The 23,516-nt window shown below is 38.8% G+C and overlaps 1 protein-coding gene and 1 long non-coding RNA gene across 5 annotated transcripts; both read right to left on the reverse strand.

Moving 5' to 3' along the window:
* Positions 1-1,318: 1,318 nt before the first annotated feature.
* LOC149015774 (uncharacterized) lies at positions 1,319-4,861 on the reverse strand. Its single transcript, XR_016173444.1, has 3 exons — positions 3,883-4,861; positions 1,714-1,909; positions 1,319-1,641 (listed from the first exon to the last, which is right to left on the reverse strand). It is a non-coding gene; the product is annotated as an uncharacterized LOC149015774 (long non-coding RNA).
* Positions 4,862-6,450: 1,589 nt separating this feature from the next.
* Positions 6,451-20,776, reverse strand: LOC149015775 (Tetratricopeptide repeat (TPR)-like superfamily protein). 4 transcript variants are annotated; one of them, XM_089155505.1, is made up of 5 exons: positions 20,520-20,605; positions 18,765-20,413; positions 6,931-7,169; positions 6,627-6,832; positions 6,451-6,543 (listed from the first exon to the last, which is right to left on the reverse strand). In XM_089155505.1, exon 2 carries the CDS (start codon positions 20,325-20,327, stop codon positions 18,888-18,890), a length of 1,440 nt encoding a protein of 479 aa, XP_089011631.1. In that variant the 5' UTR covers positions 20,328-20,413; positions 20,520-20,605; the 3' UTR covers positions 6,451-6,543; positions 6,627-6,832; positions 6,931-7,169; positions 18,765-18,887. The 4 variants fall into 4 exon arrangements, with proteins under 4 accessions (XP_089011631.1, XP_089011628.1, XP_089011629.1 ...); XM_089155502.1 differs by having other exon boundaries at positions 18,765-20,776; XM_089155503.1 differs by lacking the exons at positions 6,627-6,832; positions 6,931-7,169 and having other exon boundaries at positions 18,765-20,776.
* Between the last annotated feature and the right edge of the window lie 2,740 nt (positions 20,777-23,516).

Below are 23,516 nucleotides of genomic sequence, written 5' to 3' on the forward strand. Positions count from 1 at the left end.
GGAGGTCGTTGAACACTTCAGCAACTGTAACGTGCCTTCTCCATAGGGAAAAATCTTGGACATTTGACAGCAATTATTGTTGTTGTGGTAGCCAGGGAACAAACCAGAAAGAAGTCTGTGTTCCATTCCCTAGCTGCCGACTCACCATTGTTTTTAGTTGTGGGAGTATACTCGAGATACTATTTCCCTATTTTCTTACCCACTTTGGGATAAAAAACCAAACAATTTTTTAAGTATCTCGCTCTCGAAATCCTAATCCACAGTGACTGCGGTTGAGTGATTTAAGTACCAACCTTGTTTAAGTAACAAAGCTGAGTTATAATCATCCATTTTCTTGAATCTCAGTCCGCCCTTTTCTTTAGGTTGACAAAATTTCTCCCAAGAAATCATGTTTAATTGTCTATGTTTCCCTGGATTCCCATTTCAAAATCGTCAATATATTGCATCTATTTTAGTGCATATGTTCTTTGGGAATCTGAGGCATTGCATCCGATAGAGTGCCATTTATTGGATTGCAGACCACATTAATATTCCCCTTCCTGCAAATGATAGATTATTTGCTTTCCAACACGCCATCTTCCTAGCCATCCGATTCAGCCACTACAAAAAAAGGCAATTGTCGCCAAAAACCCATAAACCGTCGCCAAAAATAATGGGCGATGATTTCCTACCATCGCCACTGACGTTGGCTATACCAGCGTCGCGGAAAACCCGCGACGGTCTTTTGGGTGCAACTGGGAAAATGGATTCGGCGACGGTTTATCTATAATCGTCGCCAGAAATTGGATTTTCGGCGACGGTTACTTGTTAACCATGGCAGAAAATGATTTTGTTTATTAGTATTTTTGTCGTATTTTTAGCGACGGTTTTAGATCAACCGTCGCCAAATATCCAAATTTGGCTGACGACTTCTCATATAACCGTCGCCACAAAAAGGACTTTTCGGCGACAATTGCTTGTTAACCGTCGTTGAAAGTGACTTTTGAATAGTATTTTATCGCTTTTTTAGCGACGGTTCATTGTATAACCGTAGCCAAAAATGCCTTTTTTTTTTTTTTATTCATGAAAATCATCTTAATCCAGAAAACAGACAGACACCTAAAATGACAAATAGCATTTAAAATTATCAAAATCCTAATATATATATATATATATATATATATATATATATATATATATATATATATATATATATATATATAAATATATATATATATATATATATATATGCACTATTTTTCATGTACCAGTAAAGAAAAATATTGTATAACAATCAATCATTATATAATACAATGAAAAATTGTTACAATTGACCTGAAGTACATGAACCCCTAGCAATTCCAAATGAACAAAAATATATAATATGTTACTACAACGAAAGGAGAGGGAAAAAAAATATTAGTATTTTTACAAAGCTTGGTTTGAAAATGACTGATGTTTCTTGTTATATCAACATATTCCTGACAATGCTAAGTCGCCTAGTTTTAGCTCCCGCGCCCCGCAAGAAAAGCTGCATGCCTCTACGAACTTGGATATCAGTTGCATCAAGTTCATACCCTCTGGCTAGACAGATCAGCTTTTTCATTCACTTCTGCATCAATTCAAGTTTCTAGAGAAGCAAATTGGATTCATTTTCCATACCTGAAACACACAAGGAAAAATCATATGATTTCATATAGAATCCTAACCACTACATGTGTTAAAAAATGTTACCTTTAATGAAAGAAAATGATGAACCACCTGATGCAGTAGCATTATTGGAACCAGATACAATGTGTGTATTATCATTTCTTGGAACCTTGAGATTGAAGACATAAACAGTGCCCTTGTCACTTAACACAGCAAGCCGCTCTGTAGAGGAAGAGAAAGCCAGACTGTAGATCTCTGCCCTATCAGTACCCCTACACACCTGCATCATATATCCAGTGAATGACAAGGCCCAGAAAGCATGTAAAAATATACCAAATGATGAAAACCAACATTTGAAGTACAAACTCCCAAAGAAAATTTATACCCACACCAGATATAAGCTGAAAGAACCTGCCACAATTATCTATCCAAAGTCAATAGAGCCTCTAAGAAATGAATTTCCAAAAAACAGCCTCTAAATGTTGTATATGCTCCCCTTCTTGTTCATCATCAAGTGTATAGGAAGTTGAAAAGTTTCAAGTACTCTACAAGATTTCTAGAGATCTCCTAAGAGTTGGCTCTTAATAGTGCCTGCATCATTTTTGAAGGGTGGAATATCTCAAGCAATTTGGACCCAAAGAATAATGGGCTGCATTCTTATCATCAAGGATTTGTTGAACCATTGATGCAGATTTTGTGTTTAAAGGTACTAGCCACACAACTAATGTAACCATGCATCACTAGTATACACCATCAACTAGTATACAGTACTCAAAATGTAACAACCAAAAGTACAGTGAGAAATCAAGCATCACAAGCTCAAATTTGAGGAAGAGCAATATTCTACACCCAAAGAACACCGAATGGAAATTATATGGCCAAATAAATGAAAACAAGCAGCAACACTTTAGGTATTAGTCGGAACCACAAAGAACCCTATATACCCAAGGCAATGTCCTGTTACTTTCTTTAAAAACTGGCGATTTTCAGTAATAGATATTTAACCCAGGAATGGAAGTACATGCAAGAAGAGACTCAGATTGTACAACACCACAAACATTTAAATTTTAATTTAGTAACTACAGAGAACTCTCAAGGATAAAGACCAATGCCTTAGCCATCCTCCCAGTCAAAATACCAATGTCAGTTATTCTCTTGATGTTTGCCTTGAAAAAGCAGGATCCCCTCCCTCACCACGCCCAATCCCCACCCCCACCCCCTCCAAAGGAAAAAACAAAGAAGAAGAAAAGAGCACAGATTTCACTAAAAACAAGTAGAAAATTTTCTTACAATCATATGAAAATTGCTTATTCTTTTCCTTTTCCTATGAATTATCATCAGATTTCATGAAGAATTTTCATATCTTGGGAGATTTCATGAAGAATTTTCATATCCTTTTCAGATTTCATGAAGAATTTTCATTCCTTGTGGATCAACTTTGGTATAGAAAGCATCCCAAGTGCACCACCCAAACCAATCTAAGTTGTCCAGGATCTATTTGGTTAAATCATTGAAAAAGAAAATGCACGTAAAACATTGCTCAATTGCTCATCCTTCCAAAGACAGGGAGTGTACATGACGGAAAACAAACTAAGTTGACCCACCACCAAAGCCTTCTTTTAAGGGTCAATTACTTTCAAGACCACTGCTAATAATGCCTAGCCTCCTTGGAAGAAAAGTATTGTCTCTGCTAGTAAGATCTAGCTTAGAATATAGTCACTAAAAACTAATTGATGAAACCAAATAAATAACTCAGCAACCAAGATCAGAACCATGTAAACATTAGATAAATAAATCAAGAAATACATAAAACCCCATCACTGACAAATACTAACTTGGTAATGAAAACGAGAAAACAAAGTGAGAACTTTGTGGTGAAGATAAAGAAAAGGATCAGAGCAGGGATACAAGACAATGATGAAAACCTAATCCTGTTATAAAGGACCCAGAGAATAAGATCATAATGTAAGTTAGAATGGATCTTGGCCAGCTTGCACAAAACCTTTGGGTAACCAACTTAAGTATGAATAAGCCTTAGATGGTGGAATTGCATAACGCCTTCTATAGCTAAACCAAGGTACTTAGGCTAAGGAGCACCATGTTGCTTATCACACAAGACAGAACATTAGACTGTAATCCAATAACATTAATAATAGGATCCATATGCAGCAAGAACATTCATGAAAGATTTCACCTCAAAATAAATGCTGGCACATCTCAAATTTCAAATCTATTTACAGATTCAGGAATTACCAGGCTTAGAGTTAGACATAAGTGATATGCAATGATTTATCGTTACCTGAATGCATAAAACCAAAAAACCCCATAAATCCTAGTATAGTAAAACATTGCCAAAAAACCAAAGTGTAATAAAACATTCATGTGTTCTGAAGTTGAAAATCAAAGTATTCTCATGATTCTAAGGTTACTGAAAAAATCAAAGTATTCTCATAAACCAAGAACAAATACTGAAAAAATGCAGCAAACCTATCTGAATTAAACTTGCCTAAGATGAAAAGAAGCACAGAGACACAAATAAGTGAACTTTCTTATTGCCAAAGCAGTGTCTTAGGCATCTGTCAAATGCACAGCAACAACTATACATATCTAACATTACAAAATTTATCGGTTCAAAGCTTTGATCATCTTCAAAAACAAGCTTTGATTATCTTTAGAAAATGTTTTTAAGTGTAGAACTAGTAATAAAAGAAGTGGAAATCCAACATTTCTGGTCACACACGACTCTTAATGTTCATGGCTTGATATTGAGCCAGAGACACAGGTGTACCATTGCCAGGTTTGGGGGGCCCTCCCCCTGGTAGGGTTACTTATATTTTCAAGCATTTCCCATGTCAAGTTAACCTCTGCTCAGCCTCTCCAGGTTTATCACTCTTTTAACTGTTTTGGGGAAGGTTGAACATTATTGTAAATTCAAATACTTTAGGCTACAACTCAAATACTATATTCCTGCCCATTAACACATTACCAATTGTAAAGTTCTTTGAGGTAAACCACGGAAAACAAATGCTGCTATATTCAACTTGATAGGATGCTACAAGAGTGCATATGAACACAAGAAATAAGAAGCAGAAAAATAATAGAGGAAAAGAATTGAAGACATGGCATCTGATTATGTACCAGAAACCAAACTTACACAACAACGTCGCCACCTATCACCGGAAATTCAATAGACAAGCATACAGTTTAGCATAGCAGAGTGGTTGATGAGTGGATCAACAAATACCTGTGATAGCAAAAGAATGATGATAACCAGCAGAAATTTGTACCACATTCTTTTTCAGCCCTGTAACTTCATCTGACTCCTGCAAAATCCTAGGAAGGATTAGTAAAAGAGTCAATAAAAACTACAAAGAATTGTTAATACAATTTGGCACAACTTATTCTTTTTGACTCTAGTGTCAATAACCAGAGTTGAGTAATTGTGATGAAAATCTATACCTGAATAGATGAATTAGAAAGCTATATCACTTTCACTACCAGTCCTAAGATTGTGTGTGAGGAATGAACCTGCATGACTTTGGCAAATTGAGACATTGCAATCAAACTCTTAAGGTCTAAAAATTGAGGTAAGGAGAAACCAAAAGTTTCATTTAATGGTCCAGTGTACCTCAAGAATTCCAAAAACCAATATAATCTGGGTCACAATCCTTCTCTTGGACAACAAGAACTTGCAGACATCATAAAAATATTTCCCTTTGCGTTAGCAAGACTACATTCCCTGCAACTGTAATTATATAAACAGTGAATTACAATAATTTGAAAGAGACGGGGCAAGATTAGGACCTTCTTGAAATCCTGCAGTTTCAAATAACAAGCTGCTTGATTAGAATGTTGCTGGCTTACCAGTTTACATGGAAAATAAGCCTTGGCAGACTACAATCACAGATGAAGGCTTCTTCAATTGAAAAACTAGGGAATCTCTCTCACAGATTGAAGCTATTAAAAATGACAATTATGATTCAAGAAAACCATCAAGAAATTGTAATGAAAAAATTGTTTTATAGTGTTTATGGTTTAAATTGATAATATACCTATGGCTCAATAGAATCTGGAGGTTGTGTAGAGTCTGTAGACTGTGTAGATTGTGTGGACTGCATTGACATGAAATAACGTCCCATCATTCGTAGCTCAGACTGCATTGTCTTCATGGTTTCTCCTTGCTCTTGTACTTTGTGCTTCCATTGAGATAGCTCCTCTCCTTGTTTCGACACAACATCTTTTAATTTCTCATTTTCCTCTCCTTGTTTCGTCACAATATCTTCCATTTTCTCATTTTTCGATCTTAAGTCTTCAAATTGAGATGCATTATGTTCCTCACGCATAACCTCTTGCCCCACAATTTTTTAGCAGTTACTCCAGCACCCCACAAGCGCGCTTTCCCACGAGCATAGGTTTTAGCAACTTCTTTAGCAGCAATTTCAAAGATTTCTTCCCGCACCTCAATGCTTTGTTGGTTTTCTTCACTTTGCTGACTCAATTCATCTTGAACTTTCTCCTGCAGGTTATATAAAACAATAACAATGAGAGTGATGGGAGTTTAAGAGAAAGATTTTATCACCACTATTAGATACATAAGTTACAATGTAAACCATAAGCTTCTCTGATGCAGGATCAACATATCTTCCAGTTTTCTTTGACTTATGTGTGATGTCAAACATGTCAATGCGAGTAGGAGATAAACGTTCTGGATGCTCGTTTTTCTTAATAAAAAAAATATAAGTCAAATATAAATAAATATGAATCTATGAAAAATAAATGATTAATATTAAACAACTATAAATTTAAAACATATACACGTACCTTCCTTTCACGTATCACTACAAAAGTGGTATTCCCCGTCGTATGACGCATAATTTGTTTGGACTTGTTCTTAGAATTCTTCAAAGAGATTTCCTATATTGAAATTGTTATGCAATTAAAACAAGTAGAAAACTTATAAAATTTACACTCAATACAATGAAAAATAGAATTTTTACTTGATGTTTTCATCACCCCACATCTTGAACATTATTTCCCACTTTTCTTTGGGCATAATTTGTAAATCAATGTTTGCCCACCGCTCTGAATCTGTTTCATGACAAGTATAATAATCTGCTTTCAATTGTGACTTGTAGTCTCTCCAACGATTACAAAGTTTTTCTAGAATTCAGTTCTTACTAGATTCATCTATATCAAATTTTTGCTGCAATAATATGGCATCAATACAAAAAGCTAGTTAGGATAAGTATATTATTATGCACATAACCCATACAAAGTGATAGTTTTCTATAAAAAGAATACCTTTATTTTAGCATATGCATCTTCTTTGTATGGTTCTGGTACTAACCGCCAACTGGGGTACGTGAGAGGTAACAAAGAAGTATTCCTAGATACTATACCAATCCATATAGATAACTTCTTTGTAACTTCACTGGAAGATTGGCCAAACTGATTAACATCAAGATGGATTTTCTCCCCAACTGGCATATTTACAATGTCAGGAGCCAATGTTCTCCCCTTCTTACCTTTTCCCTTACTAACTGTAAAAGTTATAACACAAGAAAGGAATTAATATATGATAAAAAAAACATATATACATGCTTGATATGAAATTTAAATAGTAATGATATAATTGGCAAACCTGTAACACTAATGTCACTTTGCTCTTGACTCATTTTTCAACCTTTGAAGCTTATTGTTTATTAATAGAAGCAACAAACAATAAACGAAAATTTTTCTCACAGCAATAGCCTTAAACAGAAGAATTTAGAGGGTCTATCTACATTCTTAAAGTAGGATCCGATCATTCATATTATGTATAAAATAAAAATATGGAATAACAACAATTGAAAAACCATACCTCACAGACCCTCTAGTTAATTCTGCTCAAAAAAGCCAACCAGGATGACATACCTCACAGACCCTCTAGTTAAATGTGTGCCAATTGGCTACTAATACCTATCCTAACCAACCAATTAGACTCAACAATATTAGAGCTCCAAATGCAAGAGACGAGAGTATTTAGTAGAAATTGGGACATTTTGGCTCCAAATGTGCTTGGTCTAGAAATAATAGGAGGTGTTTCCTAGCCTAGGAGAATCCACAATACATGATAATCTTTTGGGTAATGCAGGCTTGCAATGAGGGATCAAAATTTAATTCCAACAATTGCCTACAAGCACTGCCTTGCTATAAGGGGTCCAGCCAAATACCCTTTTTAGTATTAAAGTGCAAGGAAATATTAAGAAACATTCACAGTGGATGTCAACATAATCCAATTAATACACTATTCTGATGTGGGAGTGGGACTATATCTTTATGATTCCAAACATCAGAACCGATTCCAGATGTAGCTCTTTGATTCCAGATGTAGTCTCTTTTCCCAGGCTCCGACCACAATATCTGATAAACCTACTTGCTTCAATTATTCCTTTGAGAACATCTTATCTAATTCTGATAGCTTCAATAAGATAAGTTAATGCACCAAAATTTTAAGTTACAGGTAAAAACTAAAGAAATCCCTTTGAGAAATATCACTTAAAAGCAACATTTACTTGGACCATCTCAATCTAGTTCTGGTATCTGCAGGCCCTCATGGAGTCATGGTGCTTATGCTCAGCAAGTGCAGCCGTGGGGACACTTACTTTCAGAGCTATCTCTCTCTCTCACACACACACATTCATGAGAAAGCTATTATTATTCCACTCCAAGAAGTAAGGAAAGCGTAGAAATAAAAACTGGGCAGAATTTAATTTACTTCTGTGAAAAACCAGACTTCAAAACTATTATAAAACAGCAGAGAAGAAAGACTTTTTTCAGTAACCAATGGTCCTTCAAATGGATACATCATGATGTGAAGCAAATGGATTTTGCCAGCAGGCAAAGCGTGTGGACCACATGACTCCCATAATTCTTGCTTTCTTTTCAAAGAAACTAAAAGCAATAAGGGAGATGGGGAGACCAAGTTCAGGTCGGTGAAGTGCAAAGAACAAAGCAAGAACTGTGACCAAAAACATTTAGAGCTTAAATTAGAAAATTAAATCTTCATTCAAGCAATTAATCGAATGGGTTTAATCCTGAAACAGAAACAAGTAAAACAATCCATTCATCAAAATGGCGGGCAGCTAAATAAGGGCCATGGAACCAAATTAATTAACAGTCATTTCTGAATCAAATTCATCAAAGCTACACGGAAAGAAGCTAACAGAAGCTAATTGAAGCATAAAAGAAATTCATCGCCATTGTTGATCGATACCACCAGAAGAAAAACCCAAAATCCCAATGATTAGAAGGTAGAACACAGATCTACCAAAAAACCCAAAGCTTAGAAAGGAGAAATTACCGGCAAATGAGAGCAATGCTTGATAGTAGATTATCTATTGCAGATACAGCGACGGCAAATCAGATACCCTTATCTGATGTCCGACTCTGAAGTCTTATCTTCTAATCGGTTGGTCCAACCTTTGAGCTACCGGCAAATGAGAGCAGTGCTTTATGATTCCAAACAACAGAACCGATTCGAGAGGGAGAGAGCGAGAGAGCTGAGGAAAAGCGAGAGCGAGAGAGCGGAAGGCTGGAAGCACGATGAACGCAGGGAGAGACCAAGAGAGCGAGAGAGCTGAGGCAAAAAGCGAGAGCGAGAGAGCGAGAGAGCTGGAGGCAGAGGGAGAGAGCGAGAGAGCTGGAAGCAGTGAACCAGAGGGAGAGAGCGAGAGAGCTGAGGCAAAAAGCGAGAGCAAGAGAGCTGGAGGCAGAGTGAGAGAAAGATGGAAGCAGCGAACCAGAGGAAAAGAGTGAGAGAGCGTGAGTGAGGCAGAGATAGAGAGCGATCAGGAAATTAAAAGCGGGAGAATGAAAAGATTGGGCGCGCCGAAAATGAAAATACTGTATATAGCGACGGTATCTCATAATCTGTCGCTGAACATATTATATTCTTATTAAGCATTTAAGCACTTTCGGCGACGGTTTGTAACAAACATTAAATTTGGCGACGCTTGAAAAAATAAGCGTCGCCAAAAATGACTTTTTTTGTAGTGAGCATAGATTGTAGTAGTCTTGTTTTTCCCTTTCCCACCAACAGTGTTGTCCCTAAGTAAGAGGTCTCCTTTTTTTTTCTTGTCACTTGCAAAATAGCCAACATCTGATTTCTGTCTTCTCTCGGTACACTCTTGTTGAAGAAGGCTCCACTTTTGTTGAAGTTAATTTCTTGGCCTGTCAAGTTAGAGAAAAGTTCCAAGACAGCTGTCAAAGCAAGTATTTCTTCCGTCTCAGCTTTACAGAAAATAAACGTATCATCAACAAAGAAGAGGTGGGAAATTTCTGGTGCCCCTCGTCCCACCTTTATTCCACTCAGAAGGTTCAGATTCTTGTACTCATTAAGTAAGCGAGATCAGACCTCCATGATAAAAAGGAATAGATAAGGACTCAAGGGACAACCTTGTCTTAATCTTCTGGATCCAAAAAACCAATGGTAAGGAGACCCATTCAGCTTAACTGAGAAAATAGGTGAAGAAATTAGAGCTTTGATAAGTGTGCACCATTTTTCATCAAAACCAAGAAAATTAAAGAGTTTTACAATAATATCTCTATTAGCTCTATCATAAGCTTTGGACATGTCCAATTTCAAAGCTAAAAACTCAGTCTTGGTTTAAGATGTTTTCATATAATGAAAATTTTCATTTCATGAGCAATGATGACATTATCAGTGATTTATCGGTTTGCCACAAAGGCCCCCTAGTTTGGGGATATAAAACTGGGAAGAAAGGGTTTCAGTCTTTTAGAAAAAAATTTTGCAATGATTTTATAAGACACATTACACAAGCTAATAGGTCTAAAGTCCGATACTTCCTTCAGCTCATCCCTTTTAGGGATAAAACATAACAGAGTATGGTTAACTCTTCGGGGTGGGCATTCATCATGGAAAAAGGATTTAACAAAATTAACCACCTCATCTTTAATTAACTCCCAAAATTTATGAAAGAGAAAGCATTAAACCCATCCACCCCTGGAGCTTTAAAGGGTCCAAGGGAAAATACAACATTTCTTACCTCTTGAAGATACGGACAAGTTTTGGCATCTAGACTCAAGTGAGTGGACAAAGAATCTTGTATACCCAACAAGGCACTCAAAGCTGGCCGATACTCCGTGGGTATTTTGGTCATTTTCCAAGCCCCCTTTTGGGGATGAACCAAAGAAGGAAAAATCTTTTGGAAGTTGGCAACACAAAAAAGGCAGTTGATACAACTTTTACCAAAAATGTCGGTGAAAATTTGTCAATTCATCGTTTTTATCAAAATCTCACGATATTTGGTGATTTTTTGCCGACTATAAAGCTTCATTCATCAATGCGTTGGGAATCCTTGATCTCCTCTTTCGGAGCTTCTTCTGGTTCTTGTTTAGTTTTGGGTGGTTGCTCAGGAATCGGGGGTTCAGCGGGTTTAGGCGTGGGAATAGAAAGTTTACTAGCATATCGAAGGAGATTTTAGTCGTCAATTGTGGGATTAGAAGACCTGAGAGAATTATTGAGCCACTTTGGTACGCAGTTCTTTACCACTGCTGATTGGATTTGCTTTGTTCTTCACCACTTCTCTATTCAGAAATCGATCATATCTGAGACTTCTAACATTATCGATCCTCTCTCTCTGCAAATGTCTTCTAGGGTTTCAGAGATGTAAGATTTCCCTCCTCGTGTGGAACTTCTCTATTTCAGCAATAACAAACAGGGCCACGAAAAGTACGAGAAAGCCTGAAAGAGGAAGTAATTCAATTGTTCTTTTTAATCCAAAATTGTTATAATAAACAATCTCTAGATTTCAAGATGCTTTTGCCAAAACATACAGAAACCCAGGTCAAATGTTGCCGAAATTTCAGCAATATGTCAGGGGTTCGATGGTTTCAGCAACCATCGAAACCCAACTTATCACCGAAATCTGAAACCACCGAAACCCCAACATATCACCGAAAATTCATACCTTGGGTTGAATATGGGTCTTGATAGATTCCCCTTGATCCAAGGGTCAGGGATCTATTTTTATTTTTCTATTTGAGTCAGTAGTTTAAGAGTTACAGTTCATTCTAGTTAGGGTTGAGTTGTTAGGATAGGGTTTCTTAATTTTAGGAACCTTATCTTAAAGTAGTATAGTCACCCTCCTAGGACCCTCTTTAATAAGAACCAGCAATGGTAAGGGTTGGCTGCCATAGGAGTCTTCCATGGTGCTGTCTGCTGTTGGTTCTTGTAGCTTTGATACCATTGACGCAAACCCGGGGTCTAGGGTGAGATAACTAGGATTGATTAAGGACTTTAAGTGTTTCCCCCAAGGGCTTTAGAGGCCAATAATGCTGCTGGGATTGTATTTCAGATCTGAAATTGTATAGGATTTCAAATTTCAGATTTGAAAGTCCAAACCTAGGTGAACTAGAATTCAGCTAGGTTAGGGTTTGGGGTGTGGGGAGGTAACCTGCAGTTTAGAGTTGGTAATATCTCTGTTCTGTAGTTTAGGGACTACTTAGAGGAGGTAAGGGCTGAGGTATGAAGGTTTGAGAATTTTCTGAAGTTCTAAAATTCTACAGCTTCTCAAGGAAGACGATGAAGTGCAGAAAATTTCATTACTCAAGAAAGAAGGCTGGCTTGGGCAAACTGAGGTTAGATCTTGGTTCAGCAGGCTTGGCCGATCCAAAAGAGGGTATAATGGGGTGTTTTGGGGCTGGAATGAGGGAGTCCTAGTTGGGATGGGTTCTGAAAACATGGAAAGAAGAAGAAATGGCGGTTAGGAGGGAGGGAGGGACTTAGGAAAGGCTGTGATGGGTGGTGGGGGGTTGTCCACTTATTGGCTGAAAGCTGGAACTAGTACTTGAAGCCTGAGATGATTGCTGGAATTACTGAAGTGAACTCGAGAGCTTGAGGAAGATGAAGATGCTGTCTGAGAATTTCAGCCCAGGCCGCAAGGGTTTCCTTCCCCATGGCCCAAGCCTCTGTTTAACTCAAATCAACCAATCTACTTTATTCAGAATTAGAAGGCTATTTATACCTTGAATACAAGACTATTTGACTCGACTTAGGATTCTTTAAGTGCTAAGGATCCCACTGTCGACTAACCATTGAACTTGGACTCTTTAACTAATAGGGAATTGGACTCAGGTGGAGTCTCATTTTAGGATACTACCACCTTACGCAGACTCTTACTTAAATTAAACTCTTGCAGCCTCATCTTGCACTCCACTCTGTTTTCCTCTGTGTTCAATATTTCTTAACCCTAGTTTGGCTTTTGATTTCTGGAAAATTCTGAAAATTCTGCAAATCCAAGGAAGAAGATGGAAGTTCAGGTTTTTGTTTAACTTTAGAAATATGGCTGAGTTGGGGATAATAAGATTAGGACTGTGTTCTAGGCTTAAGGGTGATCAAAATGTAAGGGAAAAAGGTTCAATTGGGGTTGGGAATATGGCTCCTATTAACACAAGGACTAAAAACATGGGAAGAAGAAAAGGAAGGGGAAGGGGAGCGCGATGGGGATGGGGCTGTTTCTAAGGTCTGAGAATGAGGGGAAAGGGCTGGGGTTGGGGATGGGGTCTTCTACTTACTTGAGGATGAGGATCTTGAGTACTTGAATTCTGGACTGAATGCTTGGAAGCTTGAAGATGCTTGATTACTTGAATTAATGCTGCTGGAATGCTTTGAAGAAGATGAAGTTGCTGCTAGAATTTCTAAATTTTGAGAATTACACTCCAGCCCAAGCAGTAAGGGTTTCCTCCCCTTTTATTGAATGAAAATAGAGTTTGAGAATATTGGCTGGTGAAAGTTGTGGGATCCCTGGGAGGGTGACCTCTGGCTGGTTTCGAGTGTTCCTATCTTCAGTTTTAAAAACCATAAACGTCTTAAGCTCACCTGCAGATTTTCCAGCAAGCTCGCCACCATTCAAGTAAGTTAAGACCCCCGCCCAATCCCCTTCAATTGCAGCCATTCCCCAACCCAAACCCTAACCACATTTGCTCCTTTCCCCCTCTTCTTCTTCCTCACGTTTTCAGTCCTAACCCCACTAGGATTCCCTCAACCCCAGCCCCAAAGCCCCCCATTATACCCTCATTAGGATCGCCTAGGCCTTAGGAACCCATCACTACCATTAGTTTCTTCTAAACAGTCCATTAAACTTAAGTTCTTAGTTTCCCTATCATTAGTTGCAACCCTTACTAGTGATATCATTGATTTGAGTTAAACAGAGGCTTGGGCCATGGGGAAGGAAACCCTTATGGCCTGGGCTGGAGAATAATTCTCAAATTTAGAAATTCTAGCAGCAACTTCATCTTCTTTGAAGCATTCGAGCAACATCAACTTAAGTAATCAACTATCTTCAAGCTTCCAAGCATTCAGTCCAACATTCAAGAACTCAAGATCCTCATCCTAAAGTAGAAGACCCCATCCCCAACCCCAGCCTTCTCTACTTCTGTCCGCAACCCCCAGTCCTTTCCCCTCAATTTCAGACCTTAGAAACAGCCCCTTCCCATCACAACGAACCCAAGCCGATCCGATTTAGGCTTAGGACCCAACTCAGCAGCGGCGGAGTTGCTTATGAAAACCTTGAAATCCTGATATGATAGATCTGTTGCGGACGGACCCGCCCTTGAGAGATGTTTTCGTGAAGGACGACAACCACGGGGGCTACCTAAGGCGGGGTGCTCCCTCAGGCATTCTTTTGACAACTCACCCCTTCCCCTTCCCTTCTTTTTCCCCATGTCCTCAGTCCTAGCCCTAATAGGAAAGTCACATTCCCAACCCCAATTGAGCCCTTTTCCCTTTCCTTGGGGTTGCCCTTAAGCCTAGAACAGAGTCCTAACATTATTAAACCCAAATCTGCTCAGTTTTTGGACTTTGAAAAACCTGCAACTCATCTTCTTTGTGAAGGAGTTGCAGAATTTTCTAAGATTTCCAGAATTCTTAGAACTCAAACTCAGCCCTAAACCCTTGGAATAGCTTCTGAACTCTTGAACAGCGGGGTTTCAAGTTCTGCCCTCACTTACAGCCAACTCTAGCCCCTTCCTAGCCTTGACTGAAACCCAAACCCCAGTCCTACCTGGTCTAGGATTTTATTTTTCGAGTCTAAATTTAAACTCTTATATAAATTCAGATCTGGGCCTTCAATTTCAGCATACCTGGGCAGTGTTAGAACCTATAAAAACCCTAACCAAAACACCTAGAAACCCTAACCAGTGCTGATTATTATTAAAAAGGGTCCTGGAAGCCAACCCCAGACAGGTTTGCATCAAAAAGCTGATGTGTTTTGACCCAGAATTCTGAAAGGATGATGACTTTGGTGATATGATCTTCAAGTCTAGGAATGTCTTCTTCAATGAATCAGGAGGACACGAGGAGATGACTGGTGAAGCTTTTGGAGTCCTTCTCTGTCAGTAACTTTATTTTGACTATGGCTATGGCTTTGAGGAGGTGGTTTGCATCTTCATCAAGAACTTGGATATTCAAGAAAGGTCCAGTATGTGCAGACGGGGGTCTAGTACCGATATGGATTTTATGGTAGCAACTTTAGCACTTCAATTTTGGAGCTACGGAGCTTCTTAGATGCACCCTCTTTGTTAATTATGACTTGATCTTCAAAGGCCTTGATCTCTACCTGATTCTCCATGACTGGGGCTTTCTGGTCTTTTTGGGATTCCTCTATAATTACCTTGGAGATCAAGAGCAGCAACACTGTACTAGTGGCTAACTAATATGCTCTTGCGGCCTGTCCAAGTATCCTTTACTATCAGAAGATTCTTCTAGGTTTGCTTTTAAGGGTGGACATTGTACTTCTTCTAGAGGGATTGGTTGGTGGTTATGGGAGACTGGTTCTTCCCTTCTTCGAGGATACTTACTGGCTAAATAATTCTGTGTGTAGCTACAAGGGCTGTTGATCCCCCACTTTTCTTCCAAATTTACAAGCATGAAATTTGCCTCAGTTGCTTGAGTGAGAATTTTTCTTAGCAATTGGTTTATTTCTCGCTCATCCATAATAGTGCCTTGGCTGGTTCTTATAACTCTGATATCATTGATGTAGACCCAGATCTAGGGTAAATATTCAAATTTTAGGGTGTTTCAGCTAAGGTAAAATAAAGGCTATAAGGCTGCTAGATTTGTTATTTCAAATCTGAAATTGTATAAGAGTTCAAATTTTAATTTGAAGCTCAAATCCTAGGTCAACTAAAACTCGGCTAAGGTTAGGGTTTGGAGAATGGGTTTCGGTTGGTGGGTTTTAGAGTTTTGACTTCGCTAGTTTTATGTTTCAGATTTAGGACTTAGGGTCTTGGAAAGGTTAATGGGGTTTGGAAAGTCTGATCTAAGGTTTAATGAAGCTTCTAAAAATTCTGCAGAAGTCCAAGGTTGAAGAAGACTTGCAGAAAATTTCAGATTAGGGTAAAATAGGTTGGATAGGCTAATTGGCTTAGGGGTTATGTCCTATGGTTGGTTGTGGTTCTAGGGAAGGGGAAAAGGCTTCAAGAGTTGGGAAAGTAGGGTTTACACAAGGGGAGGAGCTGCTGCTTGTGCAGAAACAGGGAGGGGCAGGGATGGCCTACGGTTGTAAGACGAAGGTCTTTTGCTCTAGGGGAAGGGGCTGGAGAGCCTAAGGGAGTTTGCGATGGGTTGGGGGTGTAAAACTAGGCCAAACAAGAGAGGGAAGTGACTGTTAGGGTGGTGGACAGAGGAGAGAGGGTTAGGATTTGGGTGGGAGAATCTCACTTACTTGAAGTTGAAGAACTGCAGAAACTCTTTGTAGAATTATTGACTTGGTGATCAAAGATCTTGAGGTTAAAGAACAGTGCACAAATCCAACCGCAGGTCACCCTCCCAAGGATCCATGACTTCCCAAGTCTATTTTCTCAACCTCAATTCATCTAATCTGAAAAGAGAAAAAAAAAACAAAAAAAAAAAAAAAGCAAAAAAAAAACTTTCATTAGAAAACTAAAACAAAGGACTCAAACTCAAACTGGGTTACTCTGACTGTTCGGGTCCCATCACAACTTAACTTGGACTTTGAAAAAGGTTAATTACTACGTGATCTCATCCCTTGGATCTGAGATCTCACTTAAGTCACCTAACACTAATTAGATAACTTAAGATTACAAACAAACTGAACCCAAAAAGGAAATAACTTTTCTTAATTTAAGTTATCCTTAAAAGTAGGACTTCTTAAAAAGGAAACAATGTTTTTACAATTCTTCTCTTCAAAGCAAATGACTTGACTCTCAAGACTTCAAAATAAACAAAATTACTGGCCTTTGGTCTTCGTTATAGCTTGATCCAAGGGTAGGAATTGACCATTCTACCCCTCCCTAACTCCAGTTGGGCTTGGGCACCCTTTTTTTTTTTTTTTTTTTTTTTTTGGGGGTGGGGGGGGTTTCCAACCCTGGATACATCACTCATACTCTTCCAGTCCTTTTTATGTTTTTTATTGAACCATGGCTGCACTAACCTGTTTTAATTTCTAGTCCATTTCAAGTAAAGTATGGATCATTTTATTCTTTAATTAGCTATTAGGCTTTATTGTCCTGTTTACGCACAACTCCACAAGTTCTTTTTCAGTTAGAAGTGCTAGTTCTGTCCCAAGTTTAAGTCCTAGTTCTAGTTGTTTTAATTCCTATTTCAAGAAGCACTTTAAATTTAAAGCTATATCTAGACAGCCCCATCGATTGGGAAGAGTGGAGACTCATTATTTTGACATCTGCTTCAGCTTTTGCTGATACTCCGATGGGTGCTTTGCTTGGTTCGGCATTAATTAGTGTAGACTTGGTAAGGAACCTCTGCGGTGGGTTCTTGGTGAAGTCAAGCCGAAACTTGTTTCATTAATATTCGACCAACACTGCTCATCAAGGTATGCTTGAGGCCAGCACCAGCCCCTCTCCTTTCATCCTTCTTTCCATTTCTCAAATTTTGGGGACTCCATAAAATCTCTAAAACAAGAAACTCTATATCTTACAGTTTAGCCATCCAAATCCAACCAAACATGGAAGATCATATCCCTATATCCTAACCTAGATTCCCTCAATGGTTCTGCTCATTTTGACATCCCTAAACCTAGAAACCATGTAGGGTTCTTAGATCTTTGGACTCCCTAAAACCCTAAAGACAAGAACATAGGTCTAGCGCAATTTACCCATCAGAACATCACCAAACTTTAGTGATCATCACCTACATTCCTCAGTGTTTCATCCCCATCCAACTAGAGGATCTCTAGACCCAAGACTCCTGTCCTATATCTCTGTGGCAACTTTTTCTACATAGATCTATTTGATCCTAACTTGACACACAACCTGCTTAGCCCTTCATTATCACACCATCCAAATCCCATTGCCAACAGTTATCCTTGACATCTTCCTCATTTCCCCAATGATATCCTAACCAAAATATCAAGAATCCTTTCTTGGATTCATTTGAGTTGGTTCTCTCAAAAGATCTCTCCTAACTGACTGTTATTCAATTGAGGCTACATCAGCTAAACTGTGCTACTAAAAGCATCAGATTAAAGGCCTCTTCAAGACACAGGTGCAAGGCTGCGTATATTTGCCCCTCCTAGACCCTGCAGCAGTGGGAGCCTTCTGCACTGGGATGCTCTTTGTTTGTTTTAGGCAGATATGTTAGTCATTTCATTATTTTGACTTGTAGGATTTTCATTCTTTTACCAGAAAAATTCATCAAGCATGGTGAAACTTCTTCTGGACCATTTAGTATCAGGGCATGGGATAGGGTTAAATTGCTAGAAAGATAGGAGACTAACCTCTAAAAGTTTGTCTCTATCTAAAACTATTAAACAAAGAAAGGTGGAAGATTAATGGAATAGTTTTCAAAACTAGTTGAAACAAACAAATTATATAAATGGTCTTACGTTAACAGATATAAGATGTGGTTGTTCATATTAAATCAATTTATTCATCTTATTTACATCAAGTAAAAAAACCACTTGGATCTATCTGATAGCTCATCATAATGGCCTAATCCCTCATCATTTTAATTTTCAATCCACTATCATGACAGAGTGAGCATTCTGAGTATTTTCCTTATAATTTTAGTGCCTACCCAGACAAGTAACCATGCAATTATAAAATTCTCAAAAAGCATCTGAGTATTAGACATGGGTGCAGTAAATGTTGTGCACCTGTGTGGAGTGATTGGAGTCCTCCAAAAAGCTGATGCAAGAGATAATTAACCAGTTGGATGGCTCCTGTTGCAATATGGATCAGATAATGCTGATCTGTGTATTATCTTATGTGAGATCCTACTACTCCCAAAGTGAGAATCCCCTCTCACGCACAACCCTTCTTGTTTCAGGCTGTTTGTGGAAATCTCTTTCATTACCAATGTAGTTGCCTCTGATGTTCTTGCTTGAGGGACCACAATCCACTAGATTCCCCTTCAAATTTGGCATTACTTGACCTGCAGTTTGCTTACCAGATAACCAAGCCTGAATCATCTCATCAGTCTTTGGTTCTGGTAAAAACCCTTTATCTTTCATCTCTTCATAATACTTTAAGGCATCTTCCAACTTTCCATTGAGAAAAAGCCCATGTATTAGAACAATATAGGAACTCCGGTCAGGGTTCACTCCATTCTCAGACATTTCCTGCCACAGCTTGAAGACATTTTCAAACTGACGCCACCTACAAAATTTCCTGATCAACATGATGTACGTGTCATTATTTGCACTACAACCCAATTCTTTCATCTTGTTCAGTAGGTCAAACACCTCTTCTCCAGTCCTAAGAATACCAAAAAAAGCATGATAGGTCCTTATTGAAGGTGAGAGACCTTGCCCCAGCATCTCATCAAAGATAACTTTCGCTTCAACAGTTCGACGGGCCTTGCAGAGAGGCTTGATCAGAGAGTTGTACGTAATGACATTCGGGATGAAACCCTTCTCTGCCATTGTCTTCATAAGATTATGGGCTTCTTTCACAAGATTCCCTTTTGCGAGAGCATAAATGACTGCATTGTAAACTTTCCTGTCTGGAGTAATTCCCAATTCCTTCATTTGGTTAAACAATTTCAGAACATCATGAAGATTACTGGCTTTCGAGTAGCAAGATATCATACTAGAGTAAGAGATGGTATCACGGGAAATCCCTCTTCTATCCATTTCCTTCCAGAACCTCTTTGCTTCGCGCAGATTAACGACAATGTTACACCACCCATTAAGTATGATATTGAAGCTTTTGGTATCAAATGGGAACACCTTCTCATTGCAGAAAAGAAAGTGTTCAGCATCCTCTACATTCTTATACCGACATAAAGCACAGAGAAGATCTTGGAATTCTTTAATACCAATATCGAATTTAAACCTCTTCAGAGCATAGAATGTGTTGATTGCCTTACCCACATCATGAACAGCACAATATCTCCTGATCATGATCATGAGAGTGTTGGGAGTAACCAGCGAAGGTCCATTCCTGCCTCCCCTCATCTCATCAACGAGGGCCCAAGCAGTATCAAATCTCCTCATCTTACCCAAAATTGAGATCATTGCGTGGTATTCCCGTACAGTGTGGGAATAATCAGGGCTCTGCTTCGCTGCCCATAGGAAAAATGTAAAGGCCGCCTCCCAATCATTCCGAATCCTAGAGAGAACCTCCATGACCAGTTCAGAAGAGGCAACTATTCCGCATTGATCGAGGATGTGCTTCGCATCAGGGCCACTGCTTCTGAAATTATGAAGAATACCCATGATTGTCTCGACATTTTGCTTCCACTTCCCATCTTTGGTATCCACTTGTCCATACTGGAAGTCATCTTCACCATCATCTTCCTCTCCTGTTTCATCATCATTATCTGTTTCAGCCTTACCGGGGTTCTGAAACACGGAAGAGTTGCTAAAAGAAGATCTCTGACCAAGGAAATAAGCGTTACAAGGATTTACCGAAGGGATTGGAGTGGAAAGCATATATCTGGAATAACCGACTGAATTCACCAATCGGCTTGCATCAAAACTCCATGAATTGAGATGCGGCGACACAGTTGAGATCAAAAAATAGAGTGACGCCAGCTTAGATTTTCTTCTTATGCTCCACATGCTTTGATTATAGCTGTAGAAGTTCTTTCTTTTGAGAAGAAAAATCGTAGAAATCAAAAAGACAGCCGCTGAAGGAAACGGAACCCCAAATAAAATCAATACTGAAGCACTGAGGCTGGTAGCAGTGTTCTAATAAGTTTTTTTATCTTAAATTTTTATTTTTTATTTTTAGAGGGGCAAACGGTGGTATTTCACACGTAAAGCGAGAGAAATAAGGAAAAAACATAGGTATTTTTAAGTTTTAAAAATCTGGTGGGGGCCATTGCCCCCTCAGGCCCCAACGTGGCTTCGCCACTGCATAGAGTTCAGATTCTCTCCACCCAGGTCCACCCCATTTTTTCCTCTCACACTCAACCTGACATAGTTGGACCGGGAGGCTTGTATCAAGTTGATGTAAGAGGAAAAAATGAGTGGATTGTGCATCCGGGTGAGAGGATAAAAAATAAAGGCTAAATTGTAGTTGAACCGATGTGTAGATTGATTTTACGGAACACTCGTTGAGATCTTACCGTTAAATTTATAGAATTAAGTTTGAACTATTCGTTGAAGTTTAAGATTTCTCCCACTACTTACGGGTAATGTTTTATCACCGGTTATCGCTAGTTTTTTATTTTTTATTTTTATTTTTATTAACTTATTGGATAAAGTCAAGTAATCTCCGCCCCCTTGAAAAGGAGGTTTTCTAGGGTTCTTTGGCGATGACGTGTTTCAGGCATGTTCTTAATTCGGTTTGAACAAATTTAATGGGGGGTTTTGAAAGCTTGAATTGAAGGTTCTTTGTTGATTTCATACCCTTTTGAAAACCAACCCCTACTCGATGTTAGCAGAAAAGATCGCCGCCTTTTAGGAGAGAAGAAAATTGAATCCTCCACAACAGTAAGTTTCAGCGGAAGGGACGAAGAAATAATAGAAGCCATCACAACCGATTTCGCAAGAAGCGAGGAAAAAACTCAAGAACCAAAACGACAAATTCATTGATGATTAATGATAGAAGTTTAATGTTAAAGGCTCTTTTTTTTTAATTATAATTTAATGTCAAAAATATTTAAAACTGGTGATAGAAGGCTAACAAAACTAATCCATAAATAAAAGAAAAAAAATTAAAAATATTGTTCAACGATTCAGATTTAGTTTCTCAAATCCGATGGTAGATATTTAGAAACGTTAAGCTAAGAGATTCACACGTCCGTTCAGCTACCACCTGGTTAATACCCATAAGCAAGGCTTAAAGTATTCATATCAACTATCGTATCAGTCAGGTGATTTTAAGAGATGTATCGCCTTGTATCGTACTAGCCAATATATTTTGGTGCAATCCAATATATAGACATATTTATGTCTTGTATCGGTTATTTTCAATATGGATAGGTATCGGCTAGTATCGCACCATATCATGGGATACTTTAAACTTTGCTCATAGGTATTACAAAGTGATCAAAATATGCCTAAACTTCGTCTCACATGGTGATATGGAGAGATTATAATTAGACCGGGTTCATACCTTGTCCGACCCTCGACCCCGGTCGAGACGTAGAGAACCGACTCGCTCCCGAGCGAACCGGATCCAGAAGATGGCTTGCTGAAGAAGAAAGCTTATTTGGCTGCAAGCTGCCCTAATCCTACTTATGGATTAGGGTAATCACCCTAATGATGGCAGACTCGAATTGACGGCTGCAGATAATCATTATCGAAGGGATAAACATCGTATAACCTAAAGGTTATCTCAGGAGTCCTCTACTAGCCCAAACTAGTAGAAGTCTATTGCTCAACGGATCTCACAGATAAGATCCAACGACTACCCGAAGAAGGCTCAAGTGCATCCAACGAAGGAGATTCGAAGGTACACTCTATATAAACCTCACTACCATACAAGGTGAGGGGATCGAAAAGAATACTATCTGAGACTCAGGTTCAGATACATACTGATAGACCTAAACTATCAGCAATCTGCTATCTAGATCACCTTTCCCAGTTCTTCATTCCTTAGCTCTGCGCTTCTAGCAGAGCCGTTTGTGATTAAGTTCATCAACTGACTTAGCCTTCGGAGGTGGACTCCCGATGTAAAACCCAGCCCTAACCTTGACCCGGAAACCTTGTTATTTGTAGGTCCGATGACCCGAAGTAAAGTAAGAAGTCAGCTTTGGGCCATCCCAGTAGAGGACTTGGTGTCTGGCTTTGAATCCATGAAAGTTGATGATGAAGTTCTATTTATGGAAACTGAATCTTGATGAAGATCGGATTAGTTGATGGACTTTGAGTGCTCTCTATCTTGGTTTGAAGGCATTTCTACCTATTAGGTAAGTCACTTGACATGTGTGCAAAACCCCTTTAGGATTGGATTTGATCTGGGTCTTCAATTCCCTGTTTTGGACTTGCTGTCAGCATTGGTCGACTGATTGGTCGACTGGACCAGTCGACCAATCCACTCAACCAATGAGTGCTTTGTCTTTGGCAATTAGGTTTTTCTTGCTCTATTTAAGTCCAATCTCGAGTCTACTTCGTATTTGCTACCTCCAAACTCTTTGGAACGAACCAAAGACCTCTGCAAGTCATCTCCCTTGCATCCTTGGTGATTTTCTTGACGGATCTTCGTCGAAACTCTTCCTTTTCATCAAAAGGTATGTCTACACTCTCTTCTTCTCCTCTATCTCTTATTTTCTTTCCTTTTTGAGTTGAGACAGTAGAGGAGATGCTGCATTCTCTGTTGCAAACATCTCTGGACTTGTCTCTCATGATCATCCTAAGGATTAGAGGCTAGAACAATGATCTTAACCATGATCATTGCAAGCTTTTGAAGGAATCATGATCAAACCATGATCTAATCTTTGTTAAACTTCTGATTTG

The sequence above is a fragment of the Hakea prostrata genome, chromosome 5 (assembly GCF_041222555.1).
Source record: "Hakea prostrata isolate BN-2017 chromosome 5, UWA_Hpros_2, whole genome shotgun sequence".
NCBI classification, from domain to species: Eukaryota; Viridiplantae; Streptophyta; class Magnoliopsida; order Proteales; family Proteaceae; genus Hakea; species Hakea prostrata.

Coding starts and splice junctions, on each gene's coding strand:
- LOC149015775 (XM_089155503.1), bottom strand. CDS start 20,672: ATGTGGAGCATAAGAAGAAAATCTAAGCTGGCGTCACTCTATTTTTTG.